Source organism: Ruditapes philippinarum, unplaced genomic scaffold (assembly GCF_026571515.1).
Source record: "Ruditapes philippinarum isolate M1 unplaced genomic scaffold, ASM2657151v2 ctg1155_1_1_1_1, whole genome shotgun sequence".
NCBI classification, from domain to species: domain Eukaryota; kingdom Metazoa; phylum Mollusca; class Bivalvia; order Venerida; family Veneridae; genus Ruditapes; species Ruditapes philippinarum.
In genome coordinates this window covers 192319-214769 of record NW_026855202.1, presented here as the reverse complement: position 1 = coordinate 214769, position 22451 = coordinate 192319, and the positions used below count along the sequence as shown (strand labels likewise).

Below are 22451 nucleotides of genomic sequence, written 5' to 3'. Positions count from 1 at the left end.
TCATCTACATCAAATTATACATTTATCTGGAAAAAATATTTTCAGTCCCATCATGTCAAAATACCTCGGTGGAGTCCCTTTCAAGTGAATTAGAATTGAAAATTTTTATAAATGTATGGGTAAATTCCATTCTAAGTGGTTGGAATTTGATTTCCCCTTTTCTGATTTATCACGCTATATTTTCCCCTTCAGAATGCCACAAGTTGTTTTGAAAATTGAAAAAAAAATAACTGGGGGTGGACATTAAGGTGGTATGAATGGACAGACGGAGACCATTCCTATAATCCCCTCCCTGCTTTGTTGTTGTTAAACAATTAAAACTGTTAAATCAGTCTTCTTACTTTGAAGATGTTTTAGCTTTAGAAGAATTTGTAAAACTTTTGCCTATTCTTACCTCTTTTAAGTTATACATTGAAAACACTGATAATTACTATATTTACATACAGTCTCTTTTGAAACATAAAATAAAAATCTTTTGAACACACACAGAGAAAATATGTTACGTTGTAAACTCTACTCACAGTATGATTACATAGTGTCATTAAAATAACTGGCAGTTTTTATAAGAATAGACCAAGTAATAAGGAATGCAGCTTTCCAAACACAGTTTATACTTTCACTTATTCAAATTCGATTTTAATTCAGGAAGAATTTCATAGATTTCAATAAATTTCTGCAATTAAAGTATTTTACCCCAGGATGTGCATAGTTTAATATCTTTAAAAGTCATGAAAACTACTGCGGTAATGATTTTCATACTGGCTGTATGTATTTGTTTCAATCAGTACAATAAAAGGGACTTAATTATTGTGTTTTTATCCTCTTTGCCAATAGAGGTTATTTCTTGATGGAAATTATGAAAAATATAAAATAATTGCAAGATTTTTTTATTTCATTACCAGTTATTATTGTAAAAGTATAATATATATAATATATATATATTTTTTTTTTTTGGTTAGGTGTAAAAGTTAAATGTAAAATCTTCAATTATTTACCAGACAGAGTGACCTTGACAGAATTTTCCCTGGACTGAGTGAAATTCTACCGGTCAGGTCTGTCGAACGGCACTTTTTCATAGGTCTGATGCAGTATCAATTGAAATGCTTTGTTTTGCTGCTGGTTTACACTAGCGTACAAACAAAATTAAAGTTTGAGGAAAATATTCAATATAAAAGTTATAATTTCCATTTTATGCGATCAAGGACCGATTTTGCACTATTTTCCACAATATTTCTACTGTGTTACTAATGTTGTAAGGGCTATTTTCACATATTTTGACATCTTTCTGATATTTTACATTGGTTTTAATTGCCGTTTGCAATGTGTAAATTATTTTCTTTGTTCACGAATAACAATTTTTTACATCTTTATACATTTTCAAAATTTCCATGAAAAGTAGCAGGAATCTGGAGGTGTGCTCCTTTAAAGCTTCTTTTCTGTTTTTGAAAATCTGTATGATGATAAATCGTTATTATTTTAAATCGAAATAATTAAATACTTATAAATAATTACCATTACAAGTTTCAATGAGGCGGGGATATTAAGATTGCTATTTGAATCAATAAAAGTAACATGATACTTTTTTAGATTTTCAAAATGTATGTAAAGTAAAATAGTGATAAATTGTTACGGATCAGCCATGGCAATGTAATACCTAAACGAATTCACTTTACCAAAAGGAAAATTGCAATCATTGGAAATGAATGCCTTAATCATGTTAATACAGCCGAGTGGAATCATGACATAATAGCTCTGCTTCATTGAAAAGTGAAACTTAGTTTTGAAAATTTTAACTAACAAGTTAATGAAAATTATTTGGAACATTATTAATATAGATCTAAGAAGATTAATAAATACTGTTGATCATTCTATTTATTTATAATATCATCAAAAAAAAAAAAAAAAATTAAGCATTTCAATTGTCTCATTAAACAGAACACGGTAAAAATCATTAGTTGCATGATTTTCCTAATTGACATTTAAGTTTTTCTTAAACTGATGTATTAAAACATGTTGATTTTATAAATTGCTTTCAGGGTTGTCATTAAGAGGCGGCAGGAGGCCAAAATGCCTGTCTCAGATGCATTATGGGCCGCCTCAAAATTAAGAAAACACTCTTTGTTATGCATGATAAAGACAGAAATGACCGCCTCAATTTCAAAACAAACCTTCTGCAAAAAATGTTAATGACAACCCTGTGCTTTAAGAAAACTTCACAAAAATTCATCTATGTAATTTAATTAAGAAAAAAAACAGGTTTTACTACATTTATATAAGCTTACTCCTTGTAGTATTATAATGTATTTATTTTGTAAGAACCTCCACTTACTGATTACACATAACATGTCATCCAAGAGCTTGTTTTTTGTTGTTGTTTTTTTTGTTTTTTATCGATATATGTAAGATATCAAAAAATAATATTCATGCATCTGTTGGAAAGATAATTTGCTTTTTATATCATTTTAATTCTATTACTAAAATCTAATAAATTTGTGTTGTAATTAGATAATTATAAACTTTACCAAATAATTATCTTTATAGATCTAATGGTTTTAAATTTTCAGTTAAATTTCTGAGAAAAAAAGTTTTGGAACTTAAGATTTTAAATAGCTGACATAAAGCCTATGCAAATATCTATTAAATTTGGGGGAGAGTTTTTAAAAAGTGCTATACTCTAGACCTAGCTAAAATAAGAATGCTTTATTCAGAATTTTTTTCAAACGATTCAATTTTTCTTTGTGAAATAGATCTAGATCTATATGCGTACATGTATTTTTTTTAATCAACAGACAGCAGTAAAAAGTAAAGTACTTTTCTCAAAGATGTAAATTAGGATTGCAATATTAACTCAAGATACAAAATTTTAGAAATTAGATATTAGATTTCTATTTTAATGTTTAAAATGTAACATTTAATTTGCTGTGACATAAACCGGCTGTGAAGATATTCCAATTTGATTCCATTAACCATATTTTTCAACAGATAATTGAAACAATGAGATCTAACAAGTGACACACAGGAAGGTCAAACATAATATGGGCTAAATCCTGTTCCTGTTTCTTAAAATTAAGTTTTCAGTGGTATAATACAAACTTACAGCTTATTTTAACAAAGTACTAAAGATGTGCTTTAAATTCAACAAGCATATTTATCCCATCTGAAACAATAACAACAGCAATAATTACCATGCCCAGTTTTACTAAAATAACAAACCCATATAAAATATACCTCAAGCGGGAATTTGTCTTCTGTATCGGGAAGATAATGTTATTAAAAGTTTAAGTCATTTTTCTTGAAAAATACAGAAGCTACAATTAATTTCATCTTTGCAACATTTTAAAAATAGCATAATCACTTAATTTGACATAGTCTCACTTGTAAATAGCAACACCATGACGAAAAATAAGCAATAATCAACAACGTGACCATCCGCAATGCACACCGAAGTACCTATAACACCGTAATCTTGCCCATTTTATACGATGGCTTACAATTCTTTACATAATTCAGTTAACATAAATATAACACTTTCAAATAGGAAGCAAATGATTTAAGAAACGATTTTCTTAAACTATAATAAAAGGGAATCATTTTGTGCTAATAAATAAGCTCGCAAACTTCACCTATGTTAGACTTACAAAGAATCCGCCATTTTGTGTAAAATGAATATTTTCGCAAAGAACTCTGGGAACAGAATATTCTCCTTGGACACGTGGAGTGTCACATGATCATCAATCTATAAATAGTATTAGATTAATAGTTAGGACTCCTAGATTTATTAATTATTTTACATTAATTGATCGAATATGATGATATTATAATATTCAGTCTACTGTTAACCTGTTATGTACAACCTGTTAGTTTACGTAGTATTTTTTCACCGAATAATATTGGTAAATGCATTTTCGTCTGCTCAAGAGGCTTCAGCTTAAAGAGGCGTATAAGTTTGGGTGGCGATAATCGCACTTCTCAAATGTCTCATTATACATGTGCACTGTCTTTTGAAAGAAAGAAAAAGTTGTGTACAAGCCTCTCATTATTGTGCACGTAGATCTAAGTTCTGTATTTATAAATAAAGCCTAGATCTAGAGTTTTGCGAAAGTTGGTACATTTTTGTATTTCTATATGAAGCCCGAAGTATTTATATAACAACAAAATGGAAAATGAACATATGCCTATAGCTACAGAATATATAGACCACAAATGTTCGATTGTGCCATTGATTTATTTGTTGATATTAAGCTCCTAATCTTAACTTGACAAACGTATAGGCTATGTTTAAGAATCTAGATGTACATGTAGGACTCTAGATCAAGCTGATATTAAGGACAAAATAGTAAAAACAAGCAAAATGAGCGGTAAACATACGTAGCCTACTGTTTAGATGGCGTTTTCCTCATTCATGTACGAAATTGCTTAGTGCGAAATAAACTATATAAAACAAGGTGAATATGTTAAATTGTACATCATTTTGTCACTGGTATTGGAAGAAAAATATTAATGATTTAATGTTCAGCTACGTATTTTTACATTGACCTTCACATTTATAAATTTATCATTTATAAAGGGTCTCACTTCAATGCATTTAATATGCCACTGCGGGATATATATAATATGATATAGGCCTACTCGATCATTATAGCACTAGGGGCCTACCATGCCACGGCTAAAAATTTATAAAGCCTGTTGGATCTATATTTTTACTCTGTACTTAAATTCGCTAAATATTTACGGTCGCATTTTGTTTTACGTTACAGTCGTACGTAGTGCAGGGGCAGTGCTAGGTGTCTTGCAAGATTGTAACATACCCTGTGAGGAGCACCGATACATAATCATGATAATGATATACATATATCACCTCGGTTTTTTAGGAAAGATACGAGGGATCGAACCTGTCACAATACGTAAAAATATAGGGGCGGTTACAGATTATTTTTTTTATTTATTTATTTATTTATTTTTTTGGTAAATGGGAGCGTTATTTCAGCGGCGGTTCTAGGTGCTGTCAATTGAATCTTGATCAATCAGTAAGGGTATGAGTCATACAGTGCACGGTATCGTTGATTTTCATTTAAATAAAATCCATGATAACTGAATAAAAGAATGATTATAAAAAGCCTCCATCTTGAAAAGCAAATATAGGCCCATGTTTTTGTCACAGCTTTAATTAAAGCCATGGTTTTTGTTCAGTTTGATAATATGATATGTATATAAATGAAAACGCTCATCTTTTTTCAGTTAATTTTGTGTTGGTTTCTAGCAAAACAAACTTATTATATAGCGAACTGGAAACTCGCGCAACAAACGTGAACTTTTTACAGATTCGACGTTATCCCACATTTTACTTACTAGTAGTTTTAATAGCAAATACTAGTAGTAAATTAGTAAAATGATAAGAACTGTACATTAGTCTAGAGCTCCATTTAAATGAGTCTGTTGCTTATTAAGAAAATAATGACACGACGCGAAAATATAAAATACATAATATGGCGCAGTTGACAGTTTTTGGCTCTGTCTTGTTTAACTGTTATGTTGATTATCCCGCCCCCCCCCTCCCCCCCCAAAAAAAAAAACCCCTTCCACTTTCGTTTACATAGTGTCGTCAATACGATATGCTTGCAAGATCCAAAGCCATTCTTCCACGATTTGTTTATTAGCACGAAGGCTATTTATTGTTTTCTTCTGACTAATCATTTGAAACCAACTCGTCTAAAAATCATATGACTGATCAATATTTTCAAAATTAAGACATTTTACTGTTGATTTTATAACAATTATCAACAAAAGATAAAAGAATTATCCCAAAAAAACAAACAAGTAAAAAAGGTCATATGTAAAATTGCTTTTTGGTCTAGAATTATATCACGTGATTGCACTTAAATTTAATGACAGCGTCCTCTACGGAGAACTTTACATAGTTATGCATAATTGCATATGTGACAAAGCTGTCGAAGCTAGTTTTCATTATATATGTTCTTGCATCCTGTTTCATTTGGTAACATCCAAACGGGATACGTCTTTGGATAGGTTGGTTAAGTCAATGGATAGGATTTTCGACGATTTTATTATAAAGGAGTTACCAAAAGCCAAGGCGGTTAAGAATGAAATGGAAATTGATAGAACAGCATGATGAATATGATAACGTATATAGGCCGTGGGAATTTAGACCTTTGATCGGTGACAAGGGTAATACGAGGTTAGGTTTTCAGCGTCTAGGATTTTCCGGATTGTTGGTCTGTGTTGTGCTGTCGGGGCCTTAGTATTCTCCTATGGGATAATGAGGATATTAGTCTTTCATGCCATTACCTATTATAAGGAGGGATTCGAACTAATTCATCCCAACATGCGAGATAATTCTTCGCCCAGAAACGTTACTTTCCATGACAGGGCATCTTTATCATTTTCTCCGTGTGCTTAGAGCTGCCAGTGTTCAAATCGGGATAAAGTAGAGACATTTAGAATTCTGACAGATAAAAATTATGTAATGCTGCATTTAATAATAGGAACGTTTATAATGCATGTTTATGATGGTGATGTGAACAAACCTCACCATGACAGCTAAAAAGCAATATCAACGGGCTTTTTGAGACCTCCGGGACAGGCTTGATGATTTTGGAGTCCCGTTATATGCATTGGCCAGCAAAGCCCTTTGCGGCAATGTGCATCATCCATATCAAGTCAGGGTGTATATAGTTATAGTTTTTGCCATATAGTTAAGTGGACCATCAAACGGGACTCCTGCTTTCAAGCTTGATCCTACTTCTGTCAAAGAAGCGAAACAGTCCGCTAATGAATATCAGCAGATGCATGTCGTATTTGGTAGAAGAAAACGCGATAATAGGCACGGTTGAGAGATGAGAGAGTATCAGCGGTACGAACGCACAATCATATCAGTCTAGATGTACATTAATAAATTATGCTGTTCGCTATCAATTTCTCTACTTGTTATAGGGTTTCTAAGCGAACAGCATGGATCCTAATCAGACAGCGCGGATGCGCAGGCTGGTCTGGGTCCATGCTGGTCGCAAACCCATTGTGTTGGTTTTGTCATGGCGCGGCTCATTTTTTATTGTCTTTGCAAAAAGGTCCACCGAAAGGCAGATACAGGCGTTCAGATTAATTCTCGACGTCAATATTAGTCAGACATGTATATATTATATGTATGTACATGTATATGTATTACCAAACTATAACCTGTTAAAGGTCGAAGGAACATTTCATAGTTCCATCTTATATCTTTTGAAAAAGTATTACATGTATACATGTAGGACATTCTATAACTGTAGTTAACTGTGATGCTTGTTTGTTGTCGTGTGCTTAGTTCGTCGAAAGTTTATTATCATTTAAAATGCCCCAAGTGATGACTTGGATATTATTCATTTCAATGGAAATTTTAATTTTAAGTCTTTAATTATCTTCTAAATTAATAATTACTAATCGAAATATGTGCAGATGTTTTATCTGAAAAGAAGTTTTAAAATAATCTGCTGTAAAATGTACTTTTTTGGTGGCTGATTTGTGCCATTCGTGTTTTCGACCCGTGACCCCGCCAAGCGAAAAGTCGAAAATTAACAAGTTGAAATGGCGGGGGCGCGGACAAGACACTAATTATAGCGAGGGCGGGGGCGCGGAGCGAGATTAAAAAAATAAAACGGCGGGGTCGCGTGACGAAAACACGCGCCCCGCTATTTAGCGTGTTTTCGTCCCGTGACTCCGCCAAGCGAAAAGTCGAGGATGAACAAGTTAAAATGGCGGGGGCGCGGAGCGAAAACACGATAATTAGCGTGGGCACTAATTAGCGTGTTTTTGCTCCGCGCCCCGTCGTTATTTTTTAAAACTTCGCCCCGCGCCCTCGCTAATTAATGAGCGTGTTTTCGCTCCGCACCTCCGCCATTTTAACTTCCTAATTCTCGACTTTTCACTTGGCGGGGTCGCGGGCCGAAAACACGAATGGCACAAATCAGCCACCATATACTTTTTGGTACCTGTGTACCGGTATAACACCGCGTGTACAATGCATATTGAACTTAAAAAAAGAAATACACTTTATAGAAGAAACCGAACGATTTTAGGTTCTATATAGTATAATTAAGAACAGTAAATTCTAAAGTTTTGTAGACAAATACATGGACGGACATATATACCCATCTTGTTGAAATCGAAAGGAATTGTCCCTGGCAAATAAGCAAATGAGTTTTAGAAGACTCTACTATGAATAAGCAAATGTGTTTTATAAGACTAGATACTATGGAATACCACTCTCTACAATATTTCTATTTGTTTGTCAATTGTATGTCTTGAAAGGATTCTAATTAATTCTGACTTCTTAAAAAAGAAATAAATCTACCTATATGTCGTTGTATGAACGCATGTTTTCATTGTATGAAATACACTTTATTGTAGGGAAAAAAACGAACTTTAAAGTAGGTTGGAATGTGGTCGCCGTTAAAAAGTTCGGCCTTATTGCAGAGCGAATATAGGCGTAACCTTTCGGTGCCCCTTAAAAGCAAGGGAAGATAAAAAGTCGTACATGCGGACATTTTCGGATAAATGTAAAAGTATTCCGAGTATTAGGGACGATTTGTACTTCCGTGTCCAGGAATTGGGAGTATTTCAATTGATTTTGCTATAATGTGATAAATCGACTTAAAAAGGTAGACATTTTCACATTTATTTAAATCTACACTGTTATACTTTTATACTGCACTTCTTTAAACCTTTAAAACACATGTAAGTTAAAAGGTTAAACTCGAATCAACATTCTTGTTTCGGTTTAGATTTGTTTTAGCTGTGTGGGGTTCTTTGAAGGGAAGAAGCTTAGTGAAAGGGATTCAATGCTTCCATTTGTTTAAGAAAACATAAAGTAAGTGTGTTGTTACTTATTTGGACATATCATGTTTTTCTATGCCTGATGTCGACTTATGTTGGTGTGTATTTACTGAGATATTAAAACTAGTACATATCTGTATTTAAAACATGAATGGGCATGCGCGTAGATAACATTTGTGGGTCGGTAAAAAAGTAGCGGTATTTGCAAGATGTCGCGTTTTAAATGTGTAGTGCATCATAAATGCAACAGAATGCTATTTATATATACTAGCATATTTTCGTAACATGTCTAAAGCTAAGATAATCATAAATTTGAGAAAAGAGCGCGATTGTATACATTTTATGTTCCGTCACTTCGAGATTTGACATAGCCCCCGGCCTGATCCGTTCCTGTTTAAGTGTCAATAAAAAAAAACTACCCGTCATAATTTTAAAGCCTTTTCAGGACGCATAAAAACCCCCACTTAATGGATTTTTTTGTTGATTCGCGTGAAAATTGAATCAAACTAAGTTTATGACTGAGACATATATGCCCCGCTCGTGTAACTCACCTCCAGATGAGCCAAAATATTTGAAGAAATTCAATCTTTAAAAAATGTATAAAATCTTATGAAAAGTATAACGATTCAATACTTGATTATTTATTTACATGTTATGTGTGATCAGTGACTGATTTTGCCGTATAAATCACGATATTTCTACTGCGTTACTAACGCAGTTTACTAAGCGATATTTATGTATATTTTGATCTCTTTTTGGTTATTTACGTGGATTGTAAGTGACGTTTGCAATGTGTAAATTACTAACTTTGTTCACTTCACTATATGTTACATTGAAATAAATGTTCGAAGTTTTCATGAAATTAGGTAAGCTGTGGAATTCTAGTTCGTTTTATTGATGTTAATGAAACGACGAAACGACGATTTCCGGTGTTCCACATTGGCAATTGTTTATATACTAGTAGTAGGCTTTTCACCGTAATTTATCGGTGGTTTTGTTAGTAAGCCTTAGACTGCATGGCTTAGAGTGTTGAATTATTTTTTTAGGGCTGAAGCAAGGGTCCTGGGGTAGACAGGGGTGGGGTGTCCAAATACTGATACTGCCACTTTTTGTCAAGAACAAAAATATCTCAGAATATCGGGTCAGTGATTTCAGACGTTAAAATAATTTGACTTGGTTGCACTTGATCTGACTGAATAAGATATACACTTCCATAACATGAATTGTTCTTTCCTTCAACTTGGCATTTAGTACATATCTGAACGAGTATCCGCTCTCGTTTGTATATATCAATGACTGTATAGTGTAAGTAATAGAAAGAGCATCGAAACACGAGACTATCTGATATATACGAGGGGGCATAGCCCCCCCCCCCCCCCGAGTATAAATCAGATTGCCGAGTGTTTTGATGTTCTTTCTCTTTTGTATCATAGTCAAACATAAAAACACGGTCCCTGTTGTCATAATATGAAACCCCGGAGAAAAGTAACTCATGAAAGAGCATTTAAATATGACATTTCTGTCGCTTTCCCTTTCTCTGCCGTCACAATAAGTAAAGTCCAGCAAAAATGAGCCACTCAATGAGCATGCTCTTGAGTGCGAGTAACTAATACCTGCACTCCAGTTAACGCACGGTGCATGTATATGTATACGTTTTAACTCGGACACATTTTCAACAAAAAGGCCCCCAAACTATGATACAATAAAACGGTATTGCTAGGGTGCAATTCAAAAAATCGAACGTTTGACTTCTACCGTTAATAAATGTTTCTAAGCAGGTGCGTGCCACGTGATCGTTCTTGTCAACTTTCATATTCTTCAAAAAGTTATATAATCAATATGCGGAACAGTGACAATATTAGGTAGTGCATGGGACTCATTTCTGACACATTTAGTTTAGTAGATCACCTTTTTTTTAGGTAGCGTTCATTTAACCATGACTGGCTGTGCATCACGTGATTTCCTATAACCACGTGCTTTAACGCATGCGTTTATGTCAGTCACTTCTTAATCACGTTTTCATGAAGCTGAAACGCCACTATCTAGTGGCAATTCGGAATTATAGACTTCATTTTAAGTTTGTGCTGACACAGACGTTTCGGGATTAGATCCTCTCATCCCCCAACGTAATACGCCCCTGTAAACACTATTAAAAACCAAATGCCTGGCGAATTTCATGACCTTATTGGCAGCTAAGAATGATACCAGAAATTAACCGGTCTAACTATGTTTACATGCATAGACTGAAGATCTTAACTTAAGACAAATAAAGATCTTAACTTAAGTCAGATTGGAAATTAACAATACTTTGTTTCTTTTGTATGAGGCATAATCTTATCGACCACTGTTTTGTATGCAGAATTAATACTGGCAATGCGGTATTTGTTTTTGTTTTGTTTGTTTTAACTTTTCTTTTGTTTAAAGAAAAATATGCTCTTAAAAATATTATTTGGTGATCAATAGTTACATTATAACATATTATAACTTTGTTAACGTACATGTATATACCACTAGCATAATTGGTCTGGGAGTCACTCTGCGGTTGCTTTGTTAACACTTTGCTGGTATAAATGGTGCTTAGTTTAGTTTAATACTATTTTATTGCTTTTTGAATACAATTTAATACGTATCAACTTATAACATAGAGCAATAGGGTTGAACAATAAGATGCTCGGAAATGCCACAAATGTCAATGTCATATTCATTGCAGCATCGCTTAAGTTTGATACGCTTTTTATTAAAAAGATGTGGCTTCCGTAAGGAAGTTATGTAAAAGTATAAAAAAAGAAAGAGGAACGAAAAAAAAGAAACACATAAAATTGAGCCCAGACATGTAAGAGCGGTTTAATATATGAGCCTTTCATTAAAATATTTTTTTTTACTTAAACTTACTTTGAAACTTGATTTCATTTCACAAGTTATCTTTATTCATTTTTGTTCAGTCGTTGTATTATATGCGGGGAAGTTTTGAAGGATCAAAAGCCCCACGCAAAAAGCCCCCCCATCCTTTGTCTCCTAAAATGTCAGTAATAGAACACAGCTAATATGTTTAAATCGACGCTATAATGTTATGTGGCTAAGAGTTTTATGATAAATGTTTGTTGCGATCGCATCAAGAATTGAGTTTAGTTTTAACTCCGTCCGATTCTTTTACCTGATTGCAAAAAGTTCCTATGTCTGTAGGCCATAAATTATTACATACCTTTTGTTTCAAAAATACATGGCAAGAATTTTTGGGCCACCACTCTTCTTGTCATCCGCTTTGTATATAAAGTTTTGCCCTTTTTTACATTTTGAGCCACGTCACGACAAAACCAGCAGAATGGGTTTGCGACCAGCATGGATCCAGACCAGCGCAGTCTGATCAGGATCCATGCCGTTCGCTTACAAACCCTATTACAAGTACAGAAACTGCTGGCGAACAGCATGGATCCTTATCAGACTGCACGGATGCGCAGGGTGGTCTGGATCCATGCTGGTAGCAAACGCACTTGGTTTTGTCGTGACGCGGCTCAAATAGTTTTATTCTTCGAGTTTATAATTGATAAGTTTGATAACACGTCAGAGAAAAATGCCACAATTGGATATAGATTTTCAACATGTGAATGCGGTTTTCATTTTGTACATTGGAAATGCAGTATGACTGTATCTGTAAACGAGTTCCATGGGTTCCGTGCGTGTTGCTGGGTTGTTTTGGGGGCTGCTTTCATTGAATACAGCGCTTCCTTATTGATCTTTGTTATCATACTTTATAGAACAATCGTATACTAGTATAAGTTTACTGGATGTGACTCTTTTTGTATTTGGTGAAAATACATTTGTATTTGATAAATTGTTTTGAAAAACGTACCCATTATAAGTTTTATTAAGGATCATTTAATTGAAATGTCCTGTAGCTATTGCATGATCTTTAATTGCAACACACGTTATCTATTTTTTTTATCACAGATGAGCCAGTATCAGTATCAAGTTTCCGGTGCAACCGGTGGCGGGGGATCGTCGTCAGCCGGAACGGTTCTTGGCAGTGATAAAAAAGACAAGTTATTGGTGGCTGCCATAGATTTTGGAACTACTTTTAGTGGCTATGCGTTTTCATTTAAACATGACTATCAAGCAGACCCGTCAAAGGTGTCGACCAATCAAAACTGGGTTGCAGGATCTATGGCCCTTGTGTCATTGAAAGCTCCGACTGTTGTTTTATTTGACGAGAATAAAAAATTCCACAGCTTTGGTTACGAGGCAGAGAATACATATTCAGAATTAGCTTTAGATGGTGAACATCACAAATGGTATTTCTTCAAACGCTTCAAAATGAGACTTCATGAGAAGAAAGTAAGTTCATATTGATTTGTATATCGTTTGGAATCGCCAGTAAATGCAGTCAGTGAATACACCGTCTTTATCCGTGAAGGTTAATACATGTATATACAATACTGGAAATACTGGAAGAATTATGTAAAAGTAACATGAAATCTGCAATATTCATGTATATGGTTCAATATGCCCGAAACAAGAAACGCTATAAGGTACTATTTTATCTGTTCCTTCGAGTGTTTTATGACATCAGCAGATCGCAAATGTCTCGGATATCCCGAAAAATTAAACAACAATAAACTAAGTTAAATATGAGTTTTTTTTTTAATAAATAACGAGTGTCACAAAAGTCGCATTCAATGCGGTAGTCAAGTTTCGACTATATATTTTGGGCTTGAAGTACATTGAACAAAATTAAGATGCTGACAGAGTCATCGAGTAGTTTAAAACAAGTCATGTAACTGGAAAAAAAACTCTGGAAATTACAATAACAGATATTGTGGATATTGTTAGATTAAGTCATTCATTTGACAGACACTTTAACGTTTTCATAATGTCATAGTTCTCTATAACAATCATTGTGAACTCTAAATGCTCTAACCTGACCCACGTGGGAAACCACCATTTTATTCTTCATAGGGAGAGAAGTTAAGGTCCGGTGACTACTTAGTTTATTCATTTCAAGGACATTTATAGAATATTGAAAGAAAAATTCAAATCAAAGAAATGATTATTTTGCCTGTGTCTCCCTTAATTAAGGATCTTTAAAAGTAAACACTTTCCTGGAAATCTTTACTTACCGCGTTGCTCGTTACGGTTATATATAGCACATGTTTTATGTTGGTCATTTATTGGCAATTGCACAGATTCTATGTTAATATTGCACCATTCATGCGTTATTTTCATATTACTTAGCTTGTGGAAAGCTTCTATTTTCTATCACCTGACTGCTTGAATATAATAAGAAAGTGAACCTTGTATATTTACAAGCGAAAACCAAACAAGCTCAGTGCCTTCAGCTCTTCGATTACCTAGTCAAGACTGGCTGTCTCTATATTAGTTGTTGAGACGTTTTACATTTGAAAACTTATAGAACTATGATTATATATAGATGTTATTGATCTTATATGCTCAATCTGGAAACAGTTAATTAATAATTATCTACTACACAAACTTTTGTGTAGTAGATAATTATTGATCTTATATAGAAATAAAAGTGTATGTGCAACTTAAAATGTTTGCTAAAAGGCATCGCTTGTATCAGGTCTAGGTTTTTCCACTGGATAACTACACTCGTAAAGCATAACTTTTTAGTGATGGTACAATAAATACAATGAAAGCTATAAACAGTATAGATCCTAGTCAGACTGCACGGATGTGCCAGCTGGACTAACTTTATTCGGGTGGCAAAGTTTGGGCTAAAAGTCTTTTACAAGAAGCGACCTCTGTGTGCATGCATTTAATTTTTCTTCTGTCTGTAAACAGATAACACGGGGCATAGAGATTGATGATGACAAAGGTAGGAAGATGAAAGCTATTGATGTGTTTGGTGCTGTCATTAGATATCTGAAAGATCATTTGCTTGACCTGTTGAAAACAAGAGGAACGGAGGTACAGAACAAAGACATACACTGGGTTTTGACCGTACCGGCTATATGGACAGACTCCGCCAAACAATTTATGAGGGAAGCCGCATATAAGGTATTGTCTAAGTTAAAATATAGATTCAGAGTAGGAATAATGATTAAAATACTAAAGATACTCTAGTATTATATATAGTACCTGTAATTTTTACACCTGTAATTTTATAAGTTTTGCGACACTAATGTAACTGTGTCACAAAATGTCTTGGTTATTTTTTTTTTCACTTTACAGGCGGATATAGATGGCTCTCAACTATCAATAGCTTTAGAACCAGAAGCAGCTAGTTTATATTGCCAAATGATTCCTACGGACAAGATACATGGGTCAGAGGGCGCTAAATTCGCTGTAGCTAGTCCAGGAACAAAGTACATGGTTATTGATTTAGGAGGTATTAATCATTTTAATATTGAAATAAAGAAAAGAGATCTAATCAAAATTTGGGCTTAATCAGAATAAAACATCCACATTGTATGTATATTGTGAAATTTAGATTAACGAGTACTTGTACTTACATTCGATAAGTGTAATTATCTTTCAGACTATCACCATTATTGTTTTCTTTTTGCTTTCCAGGCGGTACGGCAGACATTACAGTACACGAGCGGCAAGCAGATGGTGGTCTTAAAGAATTACACAAAGCAAGTGGTGGTGCGTGGGGCGGAACTAAAGTTGACGAGGAGTTCTATGGCACCCTTCTGAGAATTATCGGAGGTCCTGTCTTTCAAAAATTCAAAGACGACTGTAAAGCTGATTATTTAGATTTGCAACGTGAACTTGAAACGAAAAAACGGACAATTAAGCCTGACTCGAGTGGTAAAATAACAATTAAAGTGCCAGTTGCTATTTCGACCACTTACAGTGAAGAGATGGCCGAAAATGTTACAGAAGCTATAGAAGGGTCACCTTATAGAGGTAAAATAACATGGCTTTCAGATAAAATGAGAATAGATGCACAAATATTTCAAAATCTGTTTAAACCGTGTACAGATAAGATAGTGGCTCACATTAAAGATTTACTGAAAGAACCTGATGTTCAAGGTACAAACATATTTCTGATGGTTGGTGGATTTTCAGAATCAGTAATGCTTCAGGATGCAATCACGAAAGCTCTCCCGAAAAGCAAGGTGATCATTCCAGCTGAAGCCGGACTTACAGTTCTAAAAGGCGCTGTTATATTTGGCCATCGACCCGTGGCAATCACCTCCCGCGTGTCTAAATACACATATGGGATCAATATATCACCACCATTTGACCCATCCATCCACCCAGAAGATCACAGGGTGTCTGTGGGCGGTATAGATCGTTGTCGGGATGTCTTCAAGAAGTATATCCATGAAGGCGAGACGGTCAAAGTTGGAGAAGCACGGTCCGGGAAACATGTCACACTGAAATCTAACCAGAAAGAAATGCTGCTAAAAATATTTGCCTCGCCAAAGAGGGACCCCAAGTTTGTTGACGAGGATGACACGGAATACCTAGGTAAAGTTGTAGTGAATCTTCCCGACAGCGAAGACAAAATCAGAGTGGAAGTCAAAATGATGTTCGGGGAAACTGAACTAACTGTTGAAGCTATAGAACTTTCTCAACATACCAAATATAGAGCATATTTCGATTTCCTATAAGTAAACATAAATATGAATTGAAACCTGTTCTGGTTTATGAACTAATTCTTACATATTTATATACACTTTATATAATTTGAAACAATCTAAGGATATGAAATTCTTGGAAGTGTTAACATTGTATTATTAGGCGGAAGTTAAATTATGTATAATTTCAATTTGCTAATTTTGAGGAGATGTTTGATTATATGTGGGGGTCATACAAAAATCTGATGTTATTGTGATACACTTTTATATGATGAATTATACATGTATATGATATATAAAATGAAGCATGTTTGAAAGGTATGAATGCTGATAACAATTAAATTTAACAAACCTATGTTGATAATGTTGTTTTATCTGTTATAAGTTCGATAAACATTATGAATTTATAATTAAATATGTTTTTTTTGGAACAGACGTTGACTTTTTTATTTATACATGTAGTTTATTTTTATACGCCCGTTTGAAAAACGGGACGTATTATGGGAACGCCCCTGGCGGTCGGGCGGGCGGGCGGCGTCCAATTTTGTCCGGAGCATATCTCCTACATGTATGGAGGGATTTTAATGAAACTTCATAGAAATGTTCACCACTATGAGGAGCAGTGTCGCGCACATGAACCAGGTCTCTAGGTTAAAGGTCAAGGTCACACTTAGAGCTCATTGAAAAATGCTTGTCCGGAGCAAAACTTCCACATGTATAGAGGGATTTCAATATTACTTGGCACAAATGTTCACCATTGTGAGGCGGAGTGTCGCGCGCAAGATTCAGGTCCTTGCGGCCAAGGTCAAGGTCACACATAGAGGTCAAAGTTCAGATAAAAATATGAAGATGTGTATATGGACCATATAGTTATCATTTATTGAGGGATTGTAACACAAATGGTCATTATCAAGACTATGGCTGTGATACATATAATTTAGGTCAATATATACAAGGTCAAGGTCACTAAAGATGATGAAATATCCAGATTTTGTCCGGAGCATATCTCCTACACGCATGGAGGGATTTTAATGAAATTTCATAGAAATGTTCACCATTATGAGAAGCCATGTCACGCACATGAACTAGGTCTCTAGGTCAAAGGTCAAGGTCACACTTAGAGCTCATTGAAAAACACTTGTCCGGAGCAAAACTTCCACATGCATAGAGGGATTTCAATATAACTTGGCACAAATGTTCACCATTGTGAGGCGGAGTGTCGCGCACAAAATTCAGGTCCCTGCAGCCAAGGTCAAGGTCACACATAGAGGTCAAAGTTTAGATAAAAATATGAAGATGTGTATAGGGACGATTTAATCATCATTTATTGAGGGATTGTAACACAAATGGTCATTATCATGACTACGGCTGTGACACATGTACTTTAGGTCAATATATGCAAGGTCAAGGTCACTAAAGATGGTGAAATATCCAGATTTTGTCTGGACCATATCTCCTACATGTATGGAAGAATTTTTATAATACTTAATGGAATTGTTCACCACCATGATATGTATTGCTCCATGCATGATCCAGGTCAAAGGTCAAGGTCACACTTAGAGCTCATTGAAAAACGCTTGTCCGAAGCAAAACTTCTACATTCATTGGGGGATTTCAATATAACTTGGCACAAATGTTCACCATTGTGAGGCTGAGTGTCGCACGCAAAATTCAGATCCCTGCGACCAAAGTCAAGGTGACACAGAGGTCAAAGTTCAGATAAAAAATTGAAGATGTGTATAGGGACCATTTAGTCATCATTTATTGATGGATTGTAGCACAAATGGTAACTATCATGACTACAGGTGTGACACATTTAATTTAGGTTAATATTTGCAAGGTCAAGGTCACTGGAGATGATTAAATATCCAGAAGTTGTCCGGAGCATATTTTCTACATGCATGGAGGAATTTTAATGTTACTTTATAGAATTGTTCACCACCATGAGACGTAGTGCCCTGCACATGAACCAAGTCTCTAGGTCAAAGGTGAAGGTCACAGTTAGAGCTCATAGAAAAACGCTTGTCTGGAGCAAAACTTCTACATGCATATAGGAATTTCAATACAATTTGGCACAAATGTTCATCATTGTGAGGCTGAGTGCCGTGCCAAAAATTCAGGTCCCTGCGACCAAGGTCAAGGTCACACATCCTGTGCATATCTTCCCTACTGATTTGTTTTACGGTTCATTTAACAACACAGTGCCAAGAGTAAAAACTTGCTTGCTAGATAACACTTATCCATAATGCCCCCATCTCCATCTAAAGCTTTCGTAAACGGGCGTATTTTGTGACTATGGCACCCTTGTTTAATTTTATAGACTGGACTCTCAACTAGATTTATATTTATTTTAAATTAAAACATCTTATTTAAGCGCACATTTCTTCATAGCAGTCTAGAGATAAGTGGATGTTTCTAAATTCAAAATTTTGCCACTTCATGTTAAAATGTTAAATTCCGCTAAAGCCGGTGCTATGGGGCGTGGACGGTAGTTTGCACTTCTCAGTACCGTCCGTGAACAGGCTCAATCAAACTTTCAATTTTGCCGTGTTGTGCTTTCTTTAGGGTTTCTTTTTTTCTTTATTTTGTTAACATTAATCCACATCTCTGCAACAGAGTGTGATTAGCCGACTTCAAATCAACTTCCTCTTACCGCTGTGTGTACGAATCCCGCCAGGTACTTTGGATACTTTCATGTGAGAAAACTTTCCAGCTAGCTTACAGAAGGTTGGTGATTCTACTTGGGGTTACATGCTTGCGCACGACGGGACACATGCCTTCCTCCACCGGGAAGCTGGAAAGTCGCCATATGACCATGTCGCGTTGGTTCGATTTATAATCAAACGAAAAGAACTTGTTATGCGGTCTGTAAACACGACACGATTGTATGAAACTTCGATAATCTTTTTTAACTCCGTGCATTATACAATAAATTATCAGAAGTGGGATACGAATAAGTGTAAGTGTACGGATTGTTAGAGCGAGAGATGTCATTTATCGGGCTGGGGATCGAAACCACACATACATATTTCTTTGCTTTAAACAATATTTCTAGTACTTACATGCATAATAGATATTCGACTATCACTTGATTTTTCTGTTTTATGTGTATCGCTATGGTCTTCACTTTCCAGACTTAAAATAATTTAGCGTGCCATGATATTCTTTCGGATTTATGGTAATATTTTGTATTTAGATATTAAACTTGGGAATCTGCTGAAATACAAATTCAACATTTGTATTGCTTTTGTAAAATATAATTCAAAATAAGAAGAAAAAAAACCCCAAAAACAACAGAATATTTCCACCGATCTTTCGGGCTGAAATCGAGGACACCATGTTTCAAATTACCTTATACATTTGGATCAATGGGGTTATAGAAAAATAGTGTAATTATTTGAAACAATAAACATATGTTTCTTTTTTTTTTCTTCTCGGTATTACTATATGTCTCATTGAGAAAGAGACCATATACTCAGTTGTGTATACTCTTTGGGGGCAAAAAGTGGCAAATTTGTAGCAAAAGTTGCAGATGTGTATAGACTTAACAATGTATCCCTTTGTATTGAAATTTGATATTTCAGCTATTTACCTAATAATAATTGTTTAAAAACTGCACAGCGCTGATTGGAAAAGCGTGCATCATATCATAAAGAACTATTGGCGTTTCTACAATTACGTCATTTGACCAATAAGTTACAAATATCATGTCACGGCTCATATATATTCTTTAAACTTGGTATGATATTAGAATATGATAAAAGAATTTTTTGAGCGAACACAAATAAAAGGTCACCGATCCAATTTTCTGCACGTGAATTTCATTTTCTTGTTATTTCAGGGGCAGATAATTTATACATACGTCATACATTTCTCCTTTTAATTGTTATGTTTTTCAGTTTATTTATTGCACATTTTCTAAAGAAAATTAAATTCCATAAAATATTTCTGTTACTTTTTTTGAAAAAAAAAACCATAAAGAGATACTTTAAAAAATAAATGCCCTTTAAATCCATTTATTCTTTGATAAATGAAACGAAGAAAAAAGCTAAATCACGGGGCAGGTGTTCACAAAAAGTAATAGATAGAAAATGTTTCGTTAAATAACACTTCCGCTGTAAAGATATATGTGTTCTTAACTTCTTAGTATAACACAGTGACATTCAAAACTGAGATTGTTCTTAGCATATTCAAGAAGCAACGAAGAGCAGCCAGGTTCTGCACAGGTGATTATCGTACACCAGCAGCGTTACTGCAATGATGGAAGCTCTAAGCTGGGACACTCTAGAAGCCCGCCGTCAGCAAACCAAAGCAGTGATGATGTACAGAGTCATTAACAGCCTGGTGGATATCCGAGCCCATCACATACTGATCCCTGCTGGAGTACACACCCGAGGCCATGCCAACAGATACCTACAACCCTTTACCAGTGTCAACTCATACAAGTTTTCGTTCTTTCCTTCTGGGATCCGACTTTGGAACAACCTACCAGAAGTCGTGATGACAGCCCCGTCCCTAGAGGTCTTCAAGACGAGGATGGGTGCGCTGCACGAGTAACTCTGGAGCATGGTGTTCTTAACCTGTTTTAGCTGCACTTGATGTTCCCTTCACTCATGTAAATAGTCACAATTGTGCGACGATGCTCCAGAGGGGCCCAGCACATTACCCGGAAGAAGGAGAAGCATGTTCTGTTAATCTTTATGAGTATTCTGTGATAATACCGGTCAAAGGAATTTTCAATGGAAGGAAATTGGAAGCGGAACTAGGACATCTATTTGTATTTAAACACGAAATAAACCCCTTCTGGGTCACCAACATTAAAAGTTTCCCTTCGCTCATGAACACATCAAGCGTTTCAGATAAGCTCCAATCTATACTTCTCAACTTTTGCTAATCACCATAAGTTAATTGTTATTTTATCACAAGTATAAAACAGATTTCTTTCCAATTTTTTGAAAATTCTGATTCAGCAATGTTTTGAGATAGTCCCTTGACATGACTTCGTGTTGACTTATCCTTTACAACTCGTCTAGGTCACAGGGGTCTAAGTAGTATGGAAAGAATGCACTCCAATATTTTCATGTTTTTGATGGGGTGTACATATACATGTCTTTTGTTAAACGGCGGCATAACCGGCTTATTGTCATTCAGTGGCTTACATCTGTCACTTCAATATAGCGAATGCTTACACAAGACGGCATTTTAGAGAAGCATAGTTATGGAAAGGCGCGCTAGAGTCTGGAAAGGACGAGTTAAACGGTTTCAGCTTGCAAATATTGCTGAGCATGTCCGCTACAGAGGTGGGTCAGTAATGGTGTGTGGAGGCATCAGCTGTTATGGACGAACCGATACATAGACGACATCTTAAAGAACCAGGTTAGGTTGTATGCTGAAGCAGTCGGCGTCAGTTCATTCTAATGGAGATAATGCTCGCCCCCATATGGACAGGGTGGTCCAGGTCTATTGAGTGCATGGACTTGCCAGCTCGCTCACCACACTTAAATCCACTATAGTGGAATGGGCTGCAGGTTAGAATTTAAGCTCGTCAGCTGCAACCCAGAACCATCCAGGAGCTTGGAGCCATGTTGGTCAAAGAATGGGCAGCCATACCCGTTAGAACGATCAGAAACCTAAGAGGGAGTATGAGAAGGCGCTGCCAAGCTGTCACGATAGTTACGGGTCACACACACGGTATTTAGTCGAAAACTGTAAACAAAACAAGAGGGCCACGATGGCCCTGAAATCGCTCACGTGAATATAGAAACTCTCTATGACAAGGAACATAGTACATTGTAATATTGTAAACAATTGTTCATATTTATATCTGAATAGTGCATGTGGTAAAACATTACTGATTGCTATTGATAAAGTTCCAAAAGATATTCATATATACTTATAAGGAAAACCAATGACCCTCTAGGGGACAATTTTAACCCCATGGCTTTAATTTGAACATACTTGTTAGACACTCACTAGAAGATGTTTTATGCTATATATATAAGCTCTAGCTCTTTGGGTTTCTTTAAAGAAGACTTTTAAGTTTTTACAATACATACAAAGGAAAATCACTGAACG

The 22451-nt window shown here is 35.2% G+C and overlaps 2 protein-coding genes across 2 annotated transcripts in view; one reads left to right on the top strand and one right to left on the bottom strand.

Annotated features, from left to right (window-relative positions):
* LOC132742472 (uncharacterized) overlaps positions 1-3697 on the bottom strand; it is a 51038-nt gene extending 47341 nt beyond the window's left edge. Inside the window, exon 1 of the mRNA XM_060730903.1 lies at positions 3639-3697. The gene's annotated coding sequence lies outside the window, so the exon portion shown is untranslated. The remainder of the gene's footprint in view (positions 1-3638) is intronic.
* A 4801-nt stretch (positions 3698-8498) lies between these two features.
* LOC132742471 (heat shock 70 kDa protein 12B-like) lies at positions 8499-16807 on the top strand. Its single transcript, XM_060730902.1, has 5 exons — positions 8499-8654; positions 12778-13161; positions 14629-14844; positions 15019-15175; positions 15361-16807. The coding sequence occupies exons 2-5, from the start codon at positions 12778-12780 to the stop codon at positions 16407-16409; spliced, it is 1806 nt and encodes a 601-aa protein (XP_060586885.1). The 5' UTR covers positions 8499-8654; the 3' UTR covers positions 16410-16807.
* The last annotated feature ends 5644 nt before the right edge of the window (positions 16808-22451 follow it).